At 43.2% G+C, this 17456-nt stretch overlaps 3 protein-coding genes across 4 annotated transcripts in view; 2 read left to right on the top strand and 1 right to left on the bottom strand.

Annotated features, from left to right (window-relative positions):
- Positions 1–3766, top strand: part of itgae (integrin subunit alpha E) — a 45192-nt gene extending 41426 nt beyond the window's left edge. Inside the window, exons 29-32 of the mRNA XM_031896662.1 lie at positions 5–106; positions 913–1008; positions 1739–1849; positions 3331–3766. Of these exons, the coding sequence (XP_031752522.1) occupies positions 5–106; positions 913–1008; positions 1739–1849; positions 3331–3378 (357 nt within the window). The 3' untranslated portion in view covers positions 3379–3766. The remainder of the gene's footprint in view (positions 1–4; positions 107–912; positions 1009–1738; positions 1850–3330) is intronic.
- The window catches only part of ubb (ubiquitin B), a 198403-nt gene that overhangs the window by 155606 nt on the left and 25341 nt on the right, over positions 1–17456 (top strand). The window lies entirely within an intron of this gene.
- On the bottom strand, positions 9213–17139 carry tbl2 (transducin (beta)-like 2). 2 transcript variants are annotated; one of them, XM_031895900.1, is made up of 8 exons: positions 16932–16979; positions 15075–15202; positions 13206–13390; positions 12442–12588; positions 12058–12206; positions 11452–11578; positions 10050–10202; positions 9213–9757 (listed from the first exon to the last, which is right to left on the bottom strand). In XM_031895900.1, exons 4-8 carry the CDS (start codon positions 12462–12464, stop codon positions 9301–9303), a joined length of 909 nt encoding a protein of 302 aa, XP_031751760.1. In that variant the 5' UTR covers positions 12465–12588; positions 13206–13390; positions 15075–15202; positions 16932–16979; the 3' UTR covers positions 9213–9300.

Raw genomic sequence — 17456 nt, 5'->3', positions numbered from 1 at the left:
GTAGAGCCTTGGGTCTTGCACTTGCGTCAATATCAAGTGCAATATGACTGATGATCGAGAAGATATAACTGTCACAGCCGAGATGTCCTTGCTGGAATTAAATAAGGTAAATGTCGCCTTGATATTCAACAGCCCACACATATATATATATATACGAACAGAGTCAAAAGCCGCACACACAGGTCTTATGAGAAAAAAAAATGCAAAAAAGTTTTTTTTATCAGTGTTTCTGGATTATCTAGAAGCTATCTAAGCTTTCGCTTCCCCTTTCTGCTTACTGGTCACATGGTCTGCAAGTAATTTATTTCAGTGGGAAGAAAGTAGCTATTAACATTTGAGGTCATATTACATGGGAGTGTGATGTAGGGGTTTAGTTAAAGGGAATCTCCTGCTTAACCACAATTTACAATTTAGCCACTGCAAAACATTGCACCAATGCCAATTCCACATAATATGTACAAATCTGGCTCCATGTGCTTTGTTCCTGCAACTAAATACAGTTTCCAGTGGTATGGCCCTTCCCCAGTGTCATGGGGCACAGTGAGAACCTTGCCTAAGGGAGTAGTGTGCTGCTGGGGCAACAGAATGCTTTAAAGGGGGTGGTTAAACTTTAAGTTAACTTCTAGCGTGTTATAAAATGTCCAATTCTTAACTTAATCAGTCTTCATTTTTTTGTGATTCTTAAACTATTGGTCTTTTTCTTCTCCCTACTTGTCAGACTGGGTTCACTGACCCCAGCATCCCACACACTATTGCTTTGTATAGCTACTATGTTTTTGTTATTGTTATTTTTTGTTATCTATTCCAGGCAGCCCTGCCAGCACTGTATGTAATGCATGACAAATTTCAGACCTTAATTCATCTATAACACTAGACACACTCTAATATACCTTTTTTTGCTTTCAATTGTAGCTTATAGGAGACACCCAGGAGCTGATTGTAACTGGGGAAATTCTGTATAACAGTTCATTATATCAGAATCTAAAGCACGGAGACCACAAGGCTCAGGTGAGCACAACTCGTGTGTGCAAATGCCATCTATACAATTAACATACATATAACATAGATAATATGTTTGGTACAGCAAGGGGCTGCTTACTTCAAATATCCCATAACTAAAAGGAGGTGCATCTTACTGATACTGACAATGAAAGCAAACAGCTTTATTGGTTGCTATGTATGGATGCACCAGGTACACATGGCACACCATTTACTGTAATGAGAAAGCTGTGTGTGTCAGGTTTGCACTTTAGGAAACAAGCAGACGACTCTTCATTGGTTTAAGTGCCTTTAGACCATATGGATTCATTGTGTCGTATGGACAGTGTTTTTCCACTGTTTTTGGGAATCAGGCTTCTTACTCGCATGTTCATGTTTGTTATGATCAAATGTATCTATGCTGATGGTATGACCCTGTGACTGTCCGGGGACACACAATCAGGAGTGGAAGGCAGCAGATTGGCACATGGGCCATATTCTTCGCTGAGTTTACACAATCCCTGTGCCATTGGCCTAAAGAGAAGCTTAGGCTTGGTTTGGTCAAAGATCCAGTTTCACCCTTATATATTTTTTTTTTTTTAAGGTGAAGTCTGCAGTCAGACCACTCTTCGATTTTGGGTGCTTGGTCAGTTGATATACATGAAGAGAAAAAAACAGCACTCCATATTCCGTGAATAATAATATTTATTGCCTAATTGTGCTGCATCATAAAGCATCATAAAACTTTTTTCTCCATCAGATTACCATCACACTTCTGAAACATGAGATCATTTACACATTGCCAGTCATCATTGGGAGCACCATAGGTGGAATTCTGCTTCTTCTAATAATTGTTGTGATTCTTGTCAAGGTACAGTATGGAACTGGAAGTCACTAACTCTGAGAATATTCACAGAGAGACACAGCAATACCTTACTGTCCCTATTGAGTAGTCCTCATTCTGTCCTATGCAGCATGCAGTCTATTATAACCCCCTCTGGGAACAATTAAGCCTATATCTATCCAACTACAAATAATAATAAGCCCCACTGTTAAAGGGCACCTGTCACCCTAAAATTGTTTTCCCCACCAGAGGTTCAGGCTAATAGAATATCCACTCCAGTTAAGAGAGACAAAAGTTTTTATTAAAAAAAAATTGCCCTCCTCCCCCCAGCAGTAGGCCACCCCCATCAGGAGGGAGCACTTAGCATGATCGGCCATGTTGGGCACAGAGAATTGTGCTATAACTTTCAATTCTGTGCATGTGCGACTTCTCAAAGTGAGAAACACTCATTAAAGGTTCACAAAGGTTCAATAACACAAGTTTTCAGCCCAGAGACTTATTTGTTTTGTATATTTAGAACACTTTTTGCACCATTTATCCAGCATTAGTCATTTGATACACTTTGATAGATAAGACACTTTATTACTGTATCCAAAGCTATTCTATTTGACTAAATTTTACATATGGTTTGTAGGCCTTTATTTGTGCCCCTATTGGCCCACAGTCAGTGTTGTTGCTGGTACTGGGCAGGAACCCATACGCACTGCTCAATGGGCACTGTTTCTGGGTAGAATTTTTAAAAGATAGACTCTAAAGATAATCATTTTTGTGATTTTTAGGGTTGTATTAAAAAATACAGATATGTTTTCCAGAATGCTTGGGACCTGTGGTTTTGCTTTATTAGGATCTCTATACTTGACTATGACTACTAAACTATACTTGACTATGACTACTCTATACTTGACTATGACTACTAAAGTAAACATTTAAACATTAAAGGTGAAGGAAAGGCTAATAAAGAGTTAATCTCAAGCTGCAGGCATACCTTCAGTTGTCTCAATAGTGCCCTTAAGTCTCCCCATATTTCTCCTGTTCAGATGATCAGAAGCCTCATAGGAAAATAAAAATCTGAACTGTGTAAAGAAAATTCCCATAATGCCTTGCTCCTGCACCACGACCAAGACTGCTGTACTTGCTCAGTTAGTAAGTCAGCTTCCTGCTGATTGGCTCAGATCCACATTCCTAAGGAGGGGAGGGAGTTCTTAGCATTCTTGAGGGAGGGGGAGCAGGAGAGGTGAGAGAGCTGCGTGTCTCTGGCACAGGAAAACAAAGAGACAACAAATCCTGTTTCTTTTGACAGAGAAGTCAGTGCAGCGTTTCTGTGAGTGCTTATGGCTGTATTTACATAGACCTTTCTGATAAAGCTTACTTAGTTTTTACCTTTCCTTCATTATACCTTGGTTGGGATCAAGTACAAGGTACAGAGAAAAAATGTTTATAATGTATATACTTTTATAGAGATGAATAAGAACTGAAAGTATATTTAATGTTTTTCCTGCTTTTGGCAGTGTGGGTTCTTTAACAGAAAGTACAAAACGGCAGAGCTGGAGGAATAACTTCAGAGAAGACCAGATTTAGTGCTGAAACAAAACGCACAGAGATCAATGAGCCCAGACTGCAAATGATGCTTTTACTGAAATGAGTGCAGCAACCTCAGCTATAGAAATGGCAGATAAGCAAAGGGGAGAAACGCCTTGACTACTGGCTTGGGACTGACGTCATGAACCTGGGGTGGGCACTCATTAACCTGTTAAATGGAAAATTGCCATTGAAGACATGAGATTGCACACGTGTTCTACTTCTGTAAACAACCAGCAAAATATACTTTTTTTGTACAAAAGAACTTTTCTCTATTCATGTGTAGTTACTATATTGTGTAGGAATTTCTGTATTTAATCATATTTGTCAATAGAAAATAAAATTCTGTCTGTATATTAAAATGGACACAATCAGTGTCGGACTTGAGTGTCCAGGGCTGTTATTTTAGATACCCCCCCCCCCTCCCTCATTATAATGATCGTGAAACTTGTCAGCAGCCTATACCTGGGGGAGGAGCACCTGGTTCTAAGTGGGGAGTGGGCCTGGGTCAGCGGGGCCCACCAGCTTTTTTCATGGTGTCCTGCTGGCCCGATCTGGACACTGTATCCAGTGGTTAAAGGAGAAGGAAAGGCAAAGTCACTTGGGGGTGCCAAAATGTTAGGCACCCCCAAGTGACTTTAACTGCTTACCTCGTAAGAATAAGAAAGAGTAACCTTGAAAGTGCATAGTGTTTAACAAATAAATACTAATGTGAATATTGCAACAGTAGCAGTACCCTTCTACCGACACTGTAATACCAAGTGTTTAATTGATTGATCTATAAGAATTCTTTTGTTATCACAAATTGCCAATGCTAATTGCAACTGGACAAATTCCTCCACTTAATTCATTCATAAGAAAGTGCTAGTGCTCGATTAGTAAAAATTCCCTCCCACTCGAATTCAATATGTAAAAATAATCACTGATTAATCAATCAAAAGGTTCATTAACATACTAATTAATCAATCAATGAAGTTTATCAATTTATTTAACTATAGAACATTAACTATACAGAAATACACAAAATACAGAAATACACAAAACAACTGGTATGGGAGAAAGGGAGGAGGATCAGGGAGCAGGAGGGTTTCAGAGATGGAGGGGGACACGGTAGGAGGATCAGGGAGCAGGAGGGTTTCAGAGATGGAGGGGGATACGGGAGGAGGATCAGGGAGCAGGAGAGTTTCAGAGATGGGGGGGGAGAAAGGGAGGAGGATCAGGGAGCAGGAGGGTTTCAGAGATGGGGGGGAGAAAGGAAGGAGGATCAGGAGGGTTTCAGAGATGGGGGGGGGAGAAGAGGAGGAGGATCAGGGAGCAGGAGGGTTTCAGAGATGGGGTGGGGAGAAAGGAAGGAGGATCAGGAGGGTTTCAGAGATGGGGGGGAGAAAGGAAGGAGGATCAGGAGGGTTTCAGAGATGGGGGGGAGAAAGGAAGGAGGATCAGGAGGGTTTCAGAGATGGGGGGGGGAGAAGAGGAGGAGGATCAGGGAGCAGGAGGGTTTCAGAGATGGGGTGGGGAGAAAGGAAGGAGGATCAGGAGGGTTTCAGAGATGGGGGGGGGAGAAGAGGAGGAGGATCAGGGATCAGGAGGGTTTCAGAGATGCGGGGGGAGAAGGGGAGGAGGATCAGGGAGCACAAGGGTTTCGGAGATGGGGGGGGAGACTGGGAGAAGGATCAGGGAAGGAGACATGGGGCTGATACTAGCGGTTACTAACTACAGTTGGATCCAGTAAGGATTTTGTGTGATTTAGTCTTATTTCTCTACTTTTAGTGCATGGAACTGTTATTCGGTGGAAGAATATAAAGGCTTCAGCATAACTATTCTGTGTTAAGGGTGGGAACATAAGTATGGGATAAAGAAACAGTTGTTCTCTGATCTAATTGCATTGAGTTATATTAGATGCTACATATGTTTATTCTGCTTGTACTTCTGAGCTGACTGAGATTTAAGGTAGAAATCTGGGGCTTTGGCACATCTTGTTGCTGTTCCAATATTCTGCTTGGCTACTTGCTCTATCATTATGGGAATTGTAAGACTCTGGTTACAGGTTTACAGGCAGCTGAAACTATTTTCTTTATTTTGCTTTATGTCAAAAGTGGAATAGATGTCACATGTAAAATACATACTTCGCAGCTTCTTCCAGCTCCTTTTGCCTTGCCACGATCTTGTTGTGCAAGGCTTCGAGCTTAGGACCCAAAACCTGTGAGCAGGGGGAGAAAGGGGAAAAGAAATTAGAAATTGTTACATATGTATCCATGGGGTGCATTACCTTACAATAAACAGTATTGGGGAAGGTGCTGCATATGCCCACGTGCCCTCTGGCATTTTCAGTACTCTGGGGGGCAAGATGCTGCTTTACAGTCGTTGGCTCTGTACACAGTACTGTCTTATTATTCAATTAGTTATGAAATTTCTGGATAACAGGTACCCAGATAACAGAACCCATAGCAGTATGCAAATTCGGATTAAATACTCCAAAATTCAAATTACAAATTTGTAATTAGCAGTTGGTTGCTATGAGTAACAGCATTACCATTGTCTACAACAGGGCTGTCTAACTGGCGGCCTGCAACCCCCCTCTGTGTTGCCCCCCACCTTTGTGTAAGATTTAAATGGTATCAGTACTGAGATTAACTGGCCCCCTGTTCACACCTTTTAATCCCTGCATTGTTCACACCTCAGGCTCAGACTGTAAGACCTACGTTGTTCTCCTGTTCTCACCTCTGTAGTGCCAGTATTGTGTCACTGTATGTACTGCCTGTTCTATGCTGCCTGTGTGTATGGCACACACATGAAGCATAGGGCAGGCAGAGTATGGCACACACAGGCAGGGTAGGGCAGGGCAGGCAGAGTATGGCACACACAGGCAGCATAGGGCAGGCAGAGTATGGCACACACAAGGAGCATAGGGCAGACAGAGTATGGCACACACAGGCAGGGTAGGGCAGGTAGAGTATGGCACACACAGGCAGAGTAGGGCAGGCAGAGTATGGCACACACAGGCAGGGTAGGGCAGGCAGAGTATGGCACACAGGTAGGGTAGGGCAGGGCAGGCAGAGTATGGCGCACACAGGCAGGGTAGGGCAGGCAGAGTATGGCACACACAGGAAGCGTAGGGCAGGCAGAGTATGGCACACACAGACAGGGTAGGGCAGGCAGAGTATGGCACACACAGGCAGGGTAGGGCAGGTAGAGTATGGCACACACAGGCAGAGTAGGGCAGGCAGAGTATGGCACACACAGGCAGGGTAGGGCAGGCAGAGTATGGCACACAGGTAGGGTAGGGCAGGCAGAGTATGGTGCACACAGGCAGGGTAGGGCAGGCAGAGTATGGCACACACAGGCAGGGTAGGGCAGGCAGAGTATGGCACACACAGACAGGGTAGGGCAGGCAGAGTATGGCACACACAGGCAGGGTAGGGCAGGCAGAGTAGGGCAGGCAGAGTATGGCACACACAGGCAGGGTAGGGCAGGCAGAGTATGGCACACACAGGCAGGGTAGGGCAGGCAGAGTATGGCACACACAGACAGGATAGGGCAGGCAGAGTAGGGCACACACAGGCGGGGTAGGGCAGGCAGAGTATGGCACACACAGACAGGGTAGGGCAGGCAGAGTATGGCACACACAGGCAGAGTAGGGCAGGTAGAGTATGGCACACACAGGCAGGGTAGGGCAGGCAGAGTATGGCACACACAGGCAGAGTAGGGCAGGTAGAGTATGGCACACACAGGCAGAGTAGGGCAGGCAGAGTATGGCACACACAGGCAGGGTAGGGCAGGCAGAGTATGACACACAGGCAGAGTAGGGCAGGCAGAGTATGGCACACACAGGCAGGGTAGGGCAGGCAGAGTATGGCACACACAGGCAGGGTAGGGCAGGCAGAGTATGGCACACACAGACAGGATAGGGCAGGCAGAGTATGGCACACACAGACAGGGTAGGGCAGGCAGAGTAGGGCACACACAAGGCGGGGTAGGGCAGGCAGAGTATGGCACACACAGGCAGCATAGGGCAGGCAGAGTATGGCACACACAGGCAGCATACAGTGACACAATGCTGGTACTGATCCTACAGTCTGCCTAAAGTGTGAAGAGGTGAACAATATGGGTGCTTACAGTCTGAGCCTGAGGTGTGAACAATGCAAAGACTTGATATGGGTTATAGAATCAAACACTCTGAACCAAAAGTGTTGTGCAACGGGGCAATACCACCATATATGGCCCATTGTACTTGATCCCAACTAATGTACAATTAATCCTTATTGTATTATTGTGAATAAACAGAATCAATCTGCAGGCATTGTACTGTAGAGTATTCTAACATTCTAGAATTTTATAGACATATCCTTAATGGCACATGAAATGGAAAGTTAACTGAAAATGGAACAGGACAGGATTCCCCTAAAAACCTCTGTATCCTGACTGATCTGTCTGAGTGAGCCCCATTGATCTACTATCCATTAGTAACTTCTTATTCCTGTGGGTTATAAATGTGCCCCAGAAATCATGATTTATTTATGCAGCACAAACCTATCCTTATCTATACTTTTGTCAAAGTGGAAGAAAAACAGCTGGAGCAATAAAGAGTAGTGTATTAAAATATGATACCAAGCTCAATAAGCACATTAAAATTTAGCATTTTTGGTAAATTAGCAACTTTATGTCATGAAAAAAAGGAAGGCAGCATAACTACAGGCTGCTTCTACTGCAAATGGCTATGAATAGACTTTGGCACGTGGGGTGCTCACATTTTCTTCATTGGAGTATATGCAACTTTTTCTGCCCCTGGGGAAATTGCTGGCAGTTGCTGCCACTCTCACATCAGTTGATAGAAAGATTTCTCACTGGGGCTAATGGACCGACTGACAGGAATATATAGCTTTTTATTTGTAAGGTCAGTTTTTCAACAGGTTGCTGATTACAAAGTGCTAATACCATGTTTTTTTCCCCATTTTTCAGACCATAATAGTTCACTTTAAATTTTGAATAAATATAAATTTTATCAAGCATCTTTTAGTAACAGTAACTGAAGACACTGCTGGGTGTGACAAAAGGCCTGCACTTCACTAGAATGTGGCTGCTATGCTGTTTTAGTGCCTAGTAAATAAGAGTTTGTCTTCCTTTCTCTATTTGATGGTTTATTGTGATTTCAACTTGGAAAATCAGTTTCTACTAGATAAGCACAGGGCGTAGGCTCATGACAAATTGGGTGCTTCTCTTCTCTCCCGCGTGTGATTAAACACCCGATAAACCTTCATTTTCGCGTGAATTACCTCACGTAATACACATTACATACAGCTATCCCTCGTAATTGGCTGAAAATGCAAAGCAATTTTGACCAATTACTCATCATCACCACATGTAATGTGTTTTACATGCCATTATTCAAATGAAAGCAAAGGGGAAAGTATTGTTAGGTGCTTCAGGATATTTCCCATCAGGCAATGAAGTGGCCCATTGGCCAGTGGTCTTTGAGGACAGGAAAAAGGGTTTTTTACTAGGTTGTGCCACTTTGTTAGGTATCCCCAGTGAATATTATCACCTTAGCCTCCGGGGTACTTTTCTATTACGCACCACACTGCCAACTTCGGCCTTGGCCCAGTAAAAGTTCTGATTTAACGCTGCCCGCTCTTGGCCAGGGGAGCTGCTAGGCAGGGAGGTGCTCAATAGAACAGTGGTTACCAATTATATTCACTAAAAAATTGGCACCCCAACCCAGCGAGTAAACCTTTCCATTTTAGCTCTGCTACAGTCACATCTGGAAACCATATGGAGATACCCAAAGGATAAGAGAAAAACACTGACTAGGAAATGCACACTGAATTCCACAGGAAATTTAATTTATGCAGAATACAGAAATATCTTTGTTAAAAAAAACAAAAAAAGGTGTTGAAGGTCCATCAGTTTGTCTGCTTGCACACAGCATCCAGGGCACTCTGTGCATCAATGATCTGTTGTTGTAGCCTGTCTTTTGTGCCTTTATTGGTGGCTTTCTTTAGCATGTCCTTCATGTCACCAATGGCTGCTCTGTACCCTGCCGTGTTGTGGAACACACGTATAGCGCGATCTCCAGTGGAGACCAGGAATCTATTGTTGGTATCAAAAAGGAGGTCCGTAATGACATCCCCATGCACCGAATGGAACTCCTCCTCAACTGCCCCTGTTCGTGTGTTGAACACTGTAATGTCGGAAATGCTGGAAATGGCCAGAACACGAGCATCGGGGGACAGAGCTATCCGGCAGGGATTGCTTACAGAGATCTGCCCTGTGTACAGCAGGTACGGGTCTTGCTGCTTTTTGTATTCAACATCTGTATCCCACAGCTTCCAAGTCCCATCCTTAGATACAGTAGCCATCCTGTGTGGAAAATAAATCATTAAAATTGTACATTGCGCATCAGGGATACAAGGAAATACAGACTGGCAATGCCATTAGAGGCGGTGCCAACTAATTCTATACTGATCATTAAAATTGTAGATTAACAGTAAATCAAGTTTCAGAAGCAACAAGCAGATTTGCTCTGGGTTATACTACTATTAATATCTTGCCCAGATACAAGTTTTAAAACCTGGAAAGCTTGCATTTCTGCTGAATGAAAGGCAGAGAATGGGTTTAGCCTTATACACAAAACAGAGCTAAAACCACTTACCTGCGGGAGTCATTGGAGAAAGCAAATCCATACACACCGGCAGAATGCCCCTTCAGATCAAATGCTCTAGACACCTCACGGAATTCTCCTTGCTTTCCAAAGCACACCTCCCAAACTTTTACATCTGGAGTGAAACCACAGCTTGCCACAAATCTATTAAGAATTAAATAACAGAAGCATTAAATGACAGGGCCAATCATAAATAGGGATTTCTCTTTATTACTCAAATTAGCAGGGATATGCTGTCAGCTTAGGCTGATGCCACACGTGGCGTTTTTACGCTGCGTATTTTCGGCGGCTGAAAAACGCCTGATATCATCCATAGAAATAACTTGAAAAGACTCGAGGCAAACCACACAAAGCGTAAATACGCTAGAAAACGCCTTAGCACGGATTTTTCAAGCGTAGGCTGAAATACGCCAGTACTTGCAAAGCAAGCTATTCCTATGTATACGCAAAGGCAGCTGCCAGACCTAGCGGAAATACGCTGCGTTTTTTGCTATTTCACACTATTAGCACCATGGCAACGGGATTTGCTTACGTCACCAGTACTAGGCTGAAAAACGCCATGTGTGGCTTGTGCGGCGTTTTTAGGCTGAGAAAAAACGCAGCGTAAAAACGCCACGTGTGGCATCAGCCTAAGTTTCAAACAAATGCAGTTAATTAACTGCTTGCAGTCTTTTCTGTCATTAGACCATGAAAAATGCACTAGTAGGATGCCATGATGTATGTCTGTCACAAAAACAATATGGCACGACGCACCTCTGCTCAATACTTTAAACTATTAAACACTTAGAAAAATAAGCATTTTATGTATTATGTATTATAAAGAGATATTTTCCCCACTTATTGTCAAAAATATTTAGCCATAAAATTATTAGACAGAAAACATATCTACACAACTATGTGTATTACTATGAGGGAAACCTGCCATGGTTGCATCACTCTGCAGAGGTAAAATTAAGGGGCAGATTTATCAAAATGTGAGATTACAGCTCACTACAGAATGCGGCTGAACCAAATGAAGTTGTGCATCTGGGCCAAACGGGGCTGATCTAATCTTTTATTCCCCAAACCAACAATCTAATACTAATGAGGGCCTATGGAGACAAGTCTAAAGAGGAACTTAATGGGCCCTTACACAGGCCAAGAAGCTGCCTGGAGGGGCTGAGTTGGCCCATGTATAGCTAGCTTAAAGCTGCATGTAAGAAAACTGGCACTATCAAAGCAAATCTAATTAATTGCTACATGTCTCATTGAGCTATGGATCTCTGTTCATTGTACTATATGTTAAATATGCAAAGAATCTGCCTGTTTATCAGCAACAAAACTCTTCACGCATATTCCCTCTAGAAGCATTTATACTTTTATCTTAACTACAGGAAGGGACAATGGTTCTCACCTCCCACAAGGAGAGATAGCAGCATATGCATTATTCATCTGGTTGGTATTGATTGATGCCAGTACCTCGCCCTTTAAATCCCAAATTAAAATAGTGGTGTCATTTGAAGCGGTCATGATAAACTTCCCTGTAACAGACCAAAAATACAATGTGAAGAACACTACAGTAATTCGACTAATACATAACTGTTATCAATATATAATAAACATGAGCATTAATGCATGGCAGAGCTCTCATATTGTTAATATCTTATCTATTAAAGCACTGCTACTTCATTCCCGCAATAGATCTCTGCTACCGCGGGTGACTAACCTCTCCAAAACGCCTTTCCATCGGCAACAATAGGAGTCGCTGGAGGAAAGGCCTATTAGACATTGCATGAATATGCCAACTTTGTGCAACTTCGGAAAGCCAAAGTAACGCGTAGGTCATTCCACCGGCGACTCCTATTGTTGCAGATGGAAAGGCATTTTGGAGAAATTAGTCACCACCGGTAACAGAGATCTATTGTGAGTGACTAACTTGCTCCGTGGGGCCTTAGCCATACAGATGTGATCAAAATTAGAAAACATAAGGCATATGGCAAATGTTCTTGAACTTTCCTACCAGTTTCTGCTATTCCAATGTTAATAATGGGGGCTTTATGTCTCTTGGCAAAGTCTTCAGGAGCCGCTGTGAAGGTGAAGCCATCTTCCTTTTTGGTCATTTTAAAGACCCGAATGGTCTCACCATTAGCCAAGAAAACTATAAATGCCCTTAAAACAAACACATAGGAATAAAGAAAACTTTAAAATATGAACTGTTGGAAACTTTAAATATGAGCTAGTCTCTCTAACCATATGTTTGGCAGACAAGAAACAACTATTCCTGAACATGGCTTAAGTACTGAAGGAACGCTACATAAAGCACCAAATTTAGGCAATAAACTAGTGGCTGTCTGCAAAAAACTAATATAAAATTGAAATATTCCAGCTGTATTTAGACACACACCAAATAAAACAACAAGTCTCCATTTCTTGAATGGTTTTTCAGCCACCGGGAGAGACAGACTGCCCTTCTGGTACCTCGGCCCTGTGATTGGTTGTAAGGAGCCAAGCCAAGGTGAGGAGTACTGCAGAAAGCTGCTTCCCCCAGCAGCTGAAAAGAAGAAAAAAAAACACATTATATTTCAGATATCAGCCAATCAAGAAAAGCAAAAGCATTTTGTTTTGCGCTCTAAGTTTGTGGCCACAATTTGCTCCAAGCCTCCAGTTTGTGAGAAGGTGACTACACCTAGGAAAAGTTGAAACAAGTAGTCCTCTTCCTTCCAACACACAACAGCCAGGGTATATTGGTTGCCATAAACGGGCTGATAAAAGCTGTCGACGGTTTGGCAGCTTACGGCCCATGTATGAGGCCCTCAGACGGGCCGGCCTGACATTTCTGGCAACCTTTCCAAACAAGTGGATCTTCCAGTGTATGGACAGCTTAAGTATCAGTGCTGCCACACAGACTGCTGATTAGAAAAATGTACCAGTAATTTCAATAAGTATTTATGGAGATTTCCCCCCAATTAATTAAGAAGCAATAATGTTATGCTAATATCCTTATATTTTCCTCAAACGTTATGATTACTTTATTATAGATACTTTTCTCCATTCACATCATCACGTCTATTTGCATAGGAGTTTGTTGAACAATGCAATGTTCTTATTTGCATTAGTGATTATTTTGTAACTAGAGTGTAATACACAGAGTGGTATATGAGGCATTACCGACAGTCTGGGCTAAATCGAACATGTGTAGCATGGTCCAACTCTACATTAGCCCTCATGCTGCGGTGTTCTCGATCTAGAAAATCCTTGGTGCTCCATATCCTCACTGTTCTGTCATCAGAGCAGGATGCAAGGTATTTACCATTACTGCTGAAATCTAAGCATGTCACATTCCCACTGTGTGCCTGCAAGAGAAAACCAAATGAAATTAAGACCTATATGCTGGATCATACTTAAAACTTTAAAGCCCAAGTCAGCCTAGGAAGTCCTGATTGGGCAAATAAAAGTCATTTAGATCTCGGAGTCAACGCCAATCGAATACAGCGTGCTAAAAACAACTAGAAAGGGACACCAGTCAAGCAATTATGGTAAGTCAAAAAGTAACAAACTAGCCACCCATAACAGGGTAGTTCCCCTTTAAATTCACTTTTGGTATGTTATAAAACGCCCTAGTCCTAGTTTTTAAAGTATTTCCTACATCTTGCCAGCTTTCAAATGACAGTCCCTGACCCCTGCAGCCAAAACAACTATTTCTCTGTGAGCTTCCAATTTTATTAATATTGTTATTTTTTTATTCAGGCCTTCTCCAATTCATATTCCAGTCTCTTATTCAGCCCAGTTACTGGTTGCTACAGTAAACATGACTAGCAGCCAGATAGCTGTGGAAAGTTCTAACTGGAGGGCTGCTGAACAAAACAAAAAAAAACCCACAACAAAAATGAGAAGCAGCTGCAAAGTCTCTCAGAATATAAATATCTATGTTAGAGTAAAAGTTGATTTAAATGAGCAACCACTTTAACAGTATATTGCCAGCTATAGAAAGAAAGCAAAAGGCAAGCAGTGTCCCAGGGGACCAATACTTTATTGGTCCCATATCAATTCCAAATTAAACTGATGAGGTTTAGTCCAGGTCAAAGTTACGGAAAAAAATGCTCTACACTAAATTGGTAAAAGAAAACCTAAAAGTGATGCATCACATAGAAAAAAGGCAGGCACTTCCGGAACAAAAAATCCAAAGCAGCTCGATTTAAAGTAAAAACAGTTTATTTTAACCATACATAAAATGCCAAAAAGCCTTATGCGTTTTGTACTTAGAGGGGTACTTAGTCATAGGAAGTGATGCACTCTAGCAACTAACCTTTAATTACTGTTATTTGTACTTTCAGTAGAAAGACTTTGCATAACATGTTTTGAGGCTGGGGCCGAAGTCACATTGCTTGGTGCCATATCTCAAAACCAGCCCTTGTTTCAATGGCCCGTATTCAAAGGCAGCTTGGCAGTGCAATTGCTAGGCAACTATTTGCAGGGACTCTGTATGTTCTCCTCATGTTTGTGAGGGTTTCCTACAAAATACCAAAAAAGACACAGGTATTTGGTTCTAGATAAAATTTACCCCAGAGTGTGTGAATGTGATAGGGACCCTAAGGCTGTAAGCTCCCTTGAAGCAGAAACTCATGAATGATGTATACTCTCGCAAAGTGCTGCTCATTGTCTCTCACTGCTCTACTGCCCCTAATTGTAGATTGTAATTATTCCTTGTTATTTATTATATAACATACAACATATCTGTGAGACACAATGCTGTCTTATACATTAATATTTCCATTTAAGAAATCTTATGTAACAAAACTTGTATCCAAGTATAAACATGCCCAAAATGACAAAACAATGTGTTCCGCGGTTCTGTCCCTGGAGGGGACAATGCAATAGTTTTTGTATTGGCAGGCACATAAATAATTCAATTCCTGGGACAACTGAAGCTGCCAATAGGTCTTAAAACTTTAAAGCGTGAAAAGTGTTGATTGTATTATTTCAGGGTTAAGCTGTTATTGCCCTTTGTATTTCCTGTACTGCAAGTTAACAGGATACCTTGAGAGAGGCTGCAAGGAGCCGGTGTGTAAAATTGTGTTGCTGGGGCTTTTCTTTGCGCAGCTTCTGCAGTTTTGGCTTCTTTGCCGGTAGTTTCTCTGGTGCAGCTTCTCCATTTGCTTTTTTGGCTGAAAAACACACAAAGCAACCAAGTTAAATGAAAATGCCTTACACTGGGCAATGACATCCAAACATCTGATAATAAACATAATTGTAAAAGTGAGAGATAACAGTACTGGATTGCAAACATTGTCATAAACCATTAACAGCATATGACTTTTCAAAGGGCAACTAAAGCACTGTATTATATCATCACACTGCGCCTGTGTACGCACACACACACGCACGCACGCACGCACGCACGCAGGTGTTCTTACCTGCTTCTGTACTAGGTTTAACATGGTATAACGTAGGCACCAGGCTGCAGGATATTCTCATAATGTTTTAGTATTATACTTAAGTTTTCTTGGCAGCTTCCTGTTATGGGAAGGCTTTTCAGATTGTCAGCTCTATTGATTAGGCCCAACTGTACCTCTTGTATCTGCTGTATTTTTGCATATAATCTATATGTTCAATTTATACATCACTGAGGAAGATGTTGGCACACTATAAACCACCTGTTAATGACTGATTTTCATGCAAATATAATGCAATTCCTTCAGTTTCAGCCAGTGCACTATATTCACACCTACTGGAAACAAATGCTACACAATCAGTAGCGCTGACATGAAGCCATAGAGGAACTGGTAATGTTGCAATACACCGGCACAGAAGTTGGCACTGCACATGAGGCCTAACGCTTAGAAATATAAAGCCCCACAGGCTGCAGTTAGGGGCACGTTCTTAGGGTGCTGTGTGATTTGTGCCTCTCTGTGCTCCTACAGGGCTTCGGGCCCCTCAACCCCAGAAACGTACTGGGTCTAACGGGTTAATTTGTTCTATATAAAGTGACTGCAGTGTCTTGCAGGGAAGTTAAAGTGAGGAAGAGGCAGAGGAAAAGGACTATATAAAACTCCATACAAAGAAATATGAATAAGGATCCATTCCACAAGCCAACGAGCCCATTAAATACAGAGGTACGGAATGCTGGCACTTTATGAATACGTTTATATACACTGTGCTTGTTTCTATACAGGGATGGGCTGAGTTAAGAGGGAGCCCCTAGAAAATCTGGGACCCCAAATGAAGGCTGGGGGGGGGGGGTTATATAAAAATGAGATCCATCCAATCCAGCCTGCAGTCAGTGGGATGCTGGGGGAATTACAGCTGGGGCTGCAGGGAGTTGTGTATATCCCCCCTATGAGGCCAATGTGATGCTGGGGCTGCAGGGAGTTGTGTATATCCCCCCTATGAGGCCAATGTGATGCTGGGGCTGCAGGGAGTTGTGTATATCCCCCCTATGAGGCCAATGTGATGCTGGGGCTGCAGGGAGTTATGTATATTCCCCCTATGAGGCCAATGTGATGCTGGGGCTGCAGGGAGTTGTGTATATCCCCCCTATGAGGCCAATGTGATGCTGGGGCTGCAGGGAGTTGTGTATATTCCCCCTATGAGGCCAATGTGATGCTGGGGCTGCAGGGAGTTGTGTATATCCCCCCTATGAGGCCAATGTGATGCTGGGGCTGCAGGGAGTTGTGTATATTCCCCCTATGAGGCCAATGTGATGCTGGGGCTGCAGGGAGTTGTGTATATTCCCCCTATGAGGCCAATGTGATGCAACAGAATACCCCCCCTGCTGCACCCTAAGCCAACTCTGCCCACACTGATGAGAGCCATTCATCCCAGAGCAGCGGCATAAAGCTACTATTCACAGAAGCCCCAATTAAAGCCAGCCCGGTGCGGGTTACGGCCTCTCACCGCTCAGGTCCTGTTCGCTGTCGCTCTGTGGGCGCTTTCCCAGTAAGGCCAGAAGCAGGATAATTCCTCCCAACAGCACCGACACCACAACCACTGCCACGGCCGCCTCCATGTCCAACAAGCGCTGGGCCACGTCACACGTCACAGGGACGCGCACGGCGCCACATCACAAGCCGCGGGAGCGCGCTTGTCCCTCAACCTTGCAAGCCCCTCCCCTCTCAGTAGTGCACATAGCGCTAGCGTGTCCGAGTGTGGGCAGGCAAACGCTACAGTGCCGCTAGCCAAATAAAGGATATAACCTCTGACCTGAAAGGCCTGCCCCAATCAGCCTAATCAGCTACCTGCCCAATCCCTGCCTCCATTGTGTTACCGCCCTGCCCCTTTCATGTCTTTAGGAAAGGTGGCAACTCCAGCTCCCACTAAACCCGCAATGTAGAATCTACATCAGTACTATGCAACCAATTCCACTTGCCCTGTTTCATACCGCCTGGCATATAGAGAGTTACCCCTCAGTTACTGTTTCTT

The sequence above is a fragment of the Xenopus tropicalis genome, chromosome 2 (assembly GCF_000004195.4).
Source record: "Xenopus tropicalis strain Nigerian chromosome 2, UCB_Xtro_10.0, whole genome shotgun sequence".
Lineage (NCBI taxonomy): Eukaryota > Metazoa > Chordata > Amphibia > Anura > Pipidae > Xenopus > Xenopus tropicalis.
The sequence above is the reverse complement of the archived record's forward strand: the minus strand, read 5'-3'. Positions and strand labels throughout refer to the sequence as shown.

Coding starts and splice junctions, on each gene's coding strand:
- tbl2 (XM_031895900.1), bottom strand. CDS start 12,464: ATGGAGACTTGTTGTTTTATTTG. Junction 12,207..12,441: donor GAGACTTGTTGTTTTATTTG/GTGTGTGTCTAA, acceptor GTTTGTTTTAAG/GGCATTTATAGTTTTCTTGG. Junction 10,203..11,451: donor GCTATCTCTCCTTGTGGGAG/GTGAGAACCATT, acceptor AATTCTTAATAG/ATTTGTGGCAAGCTGTGGTT.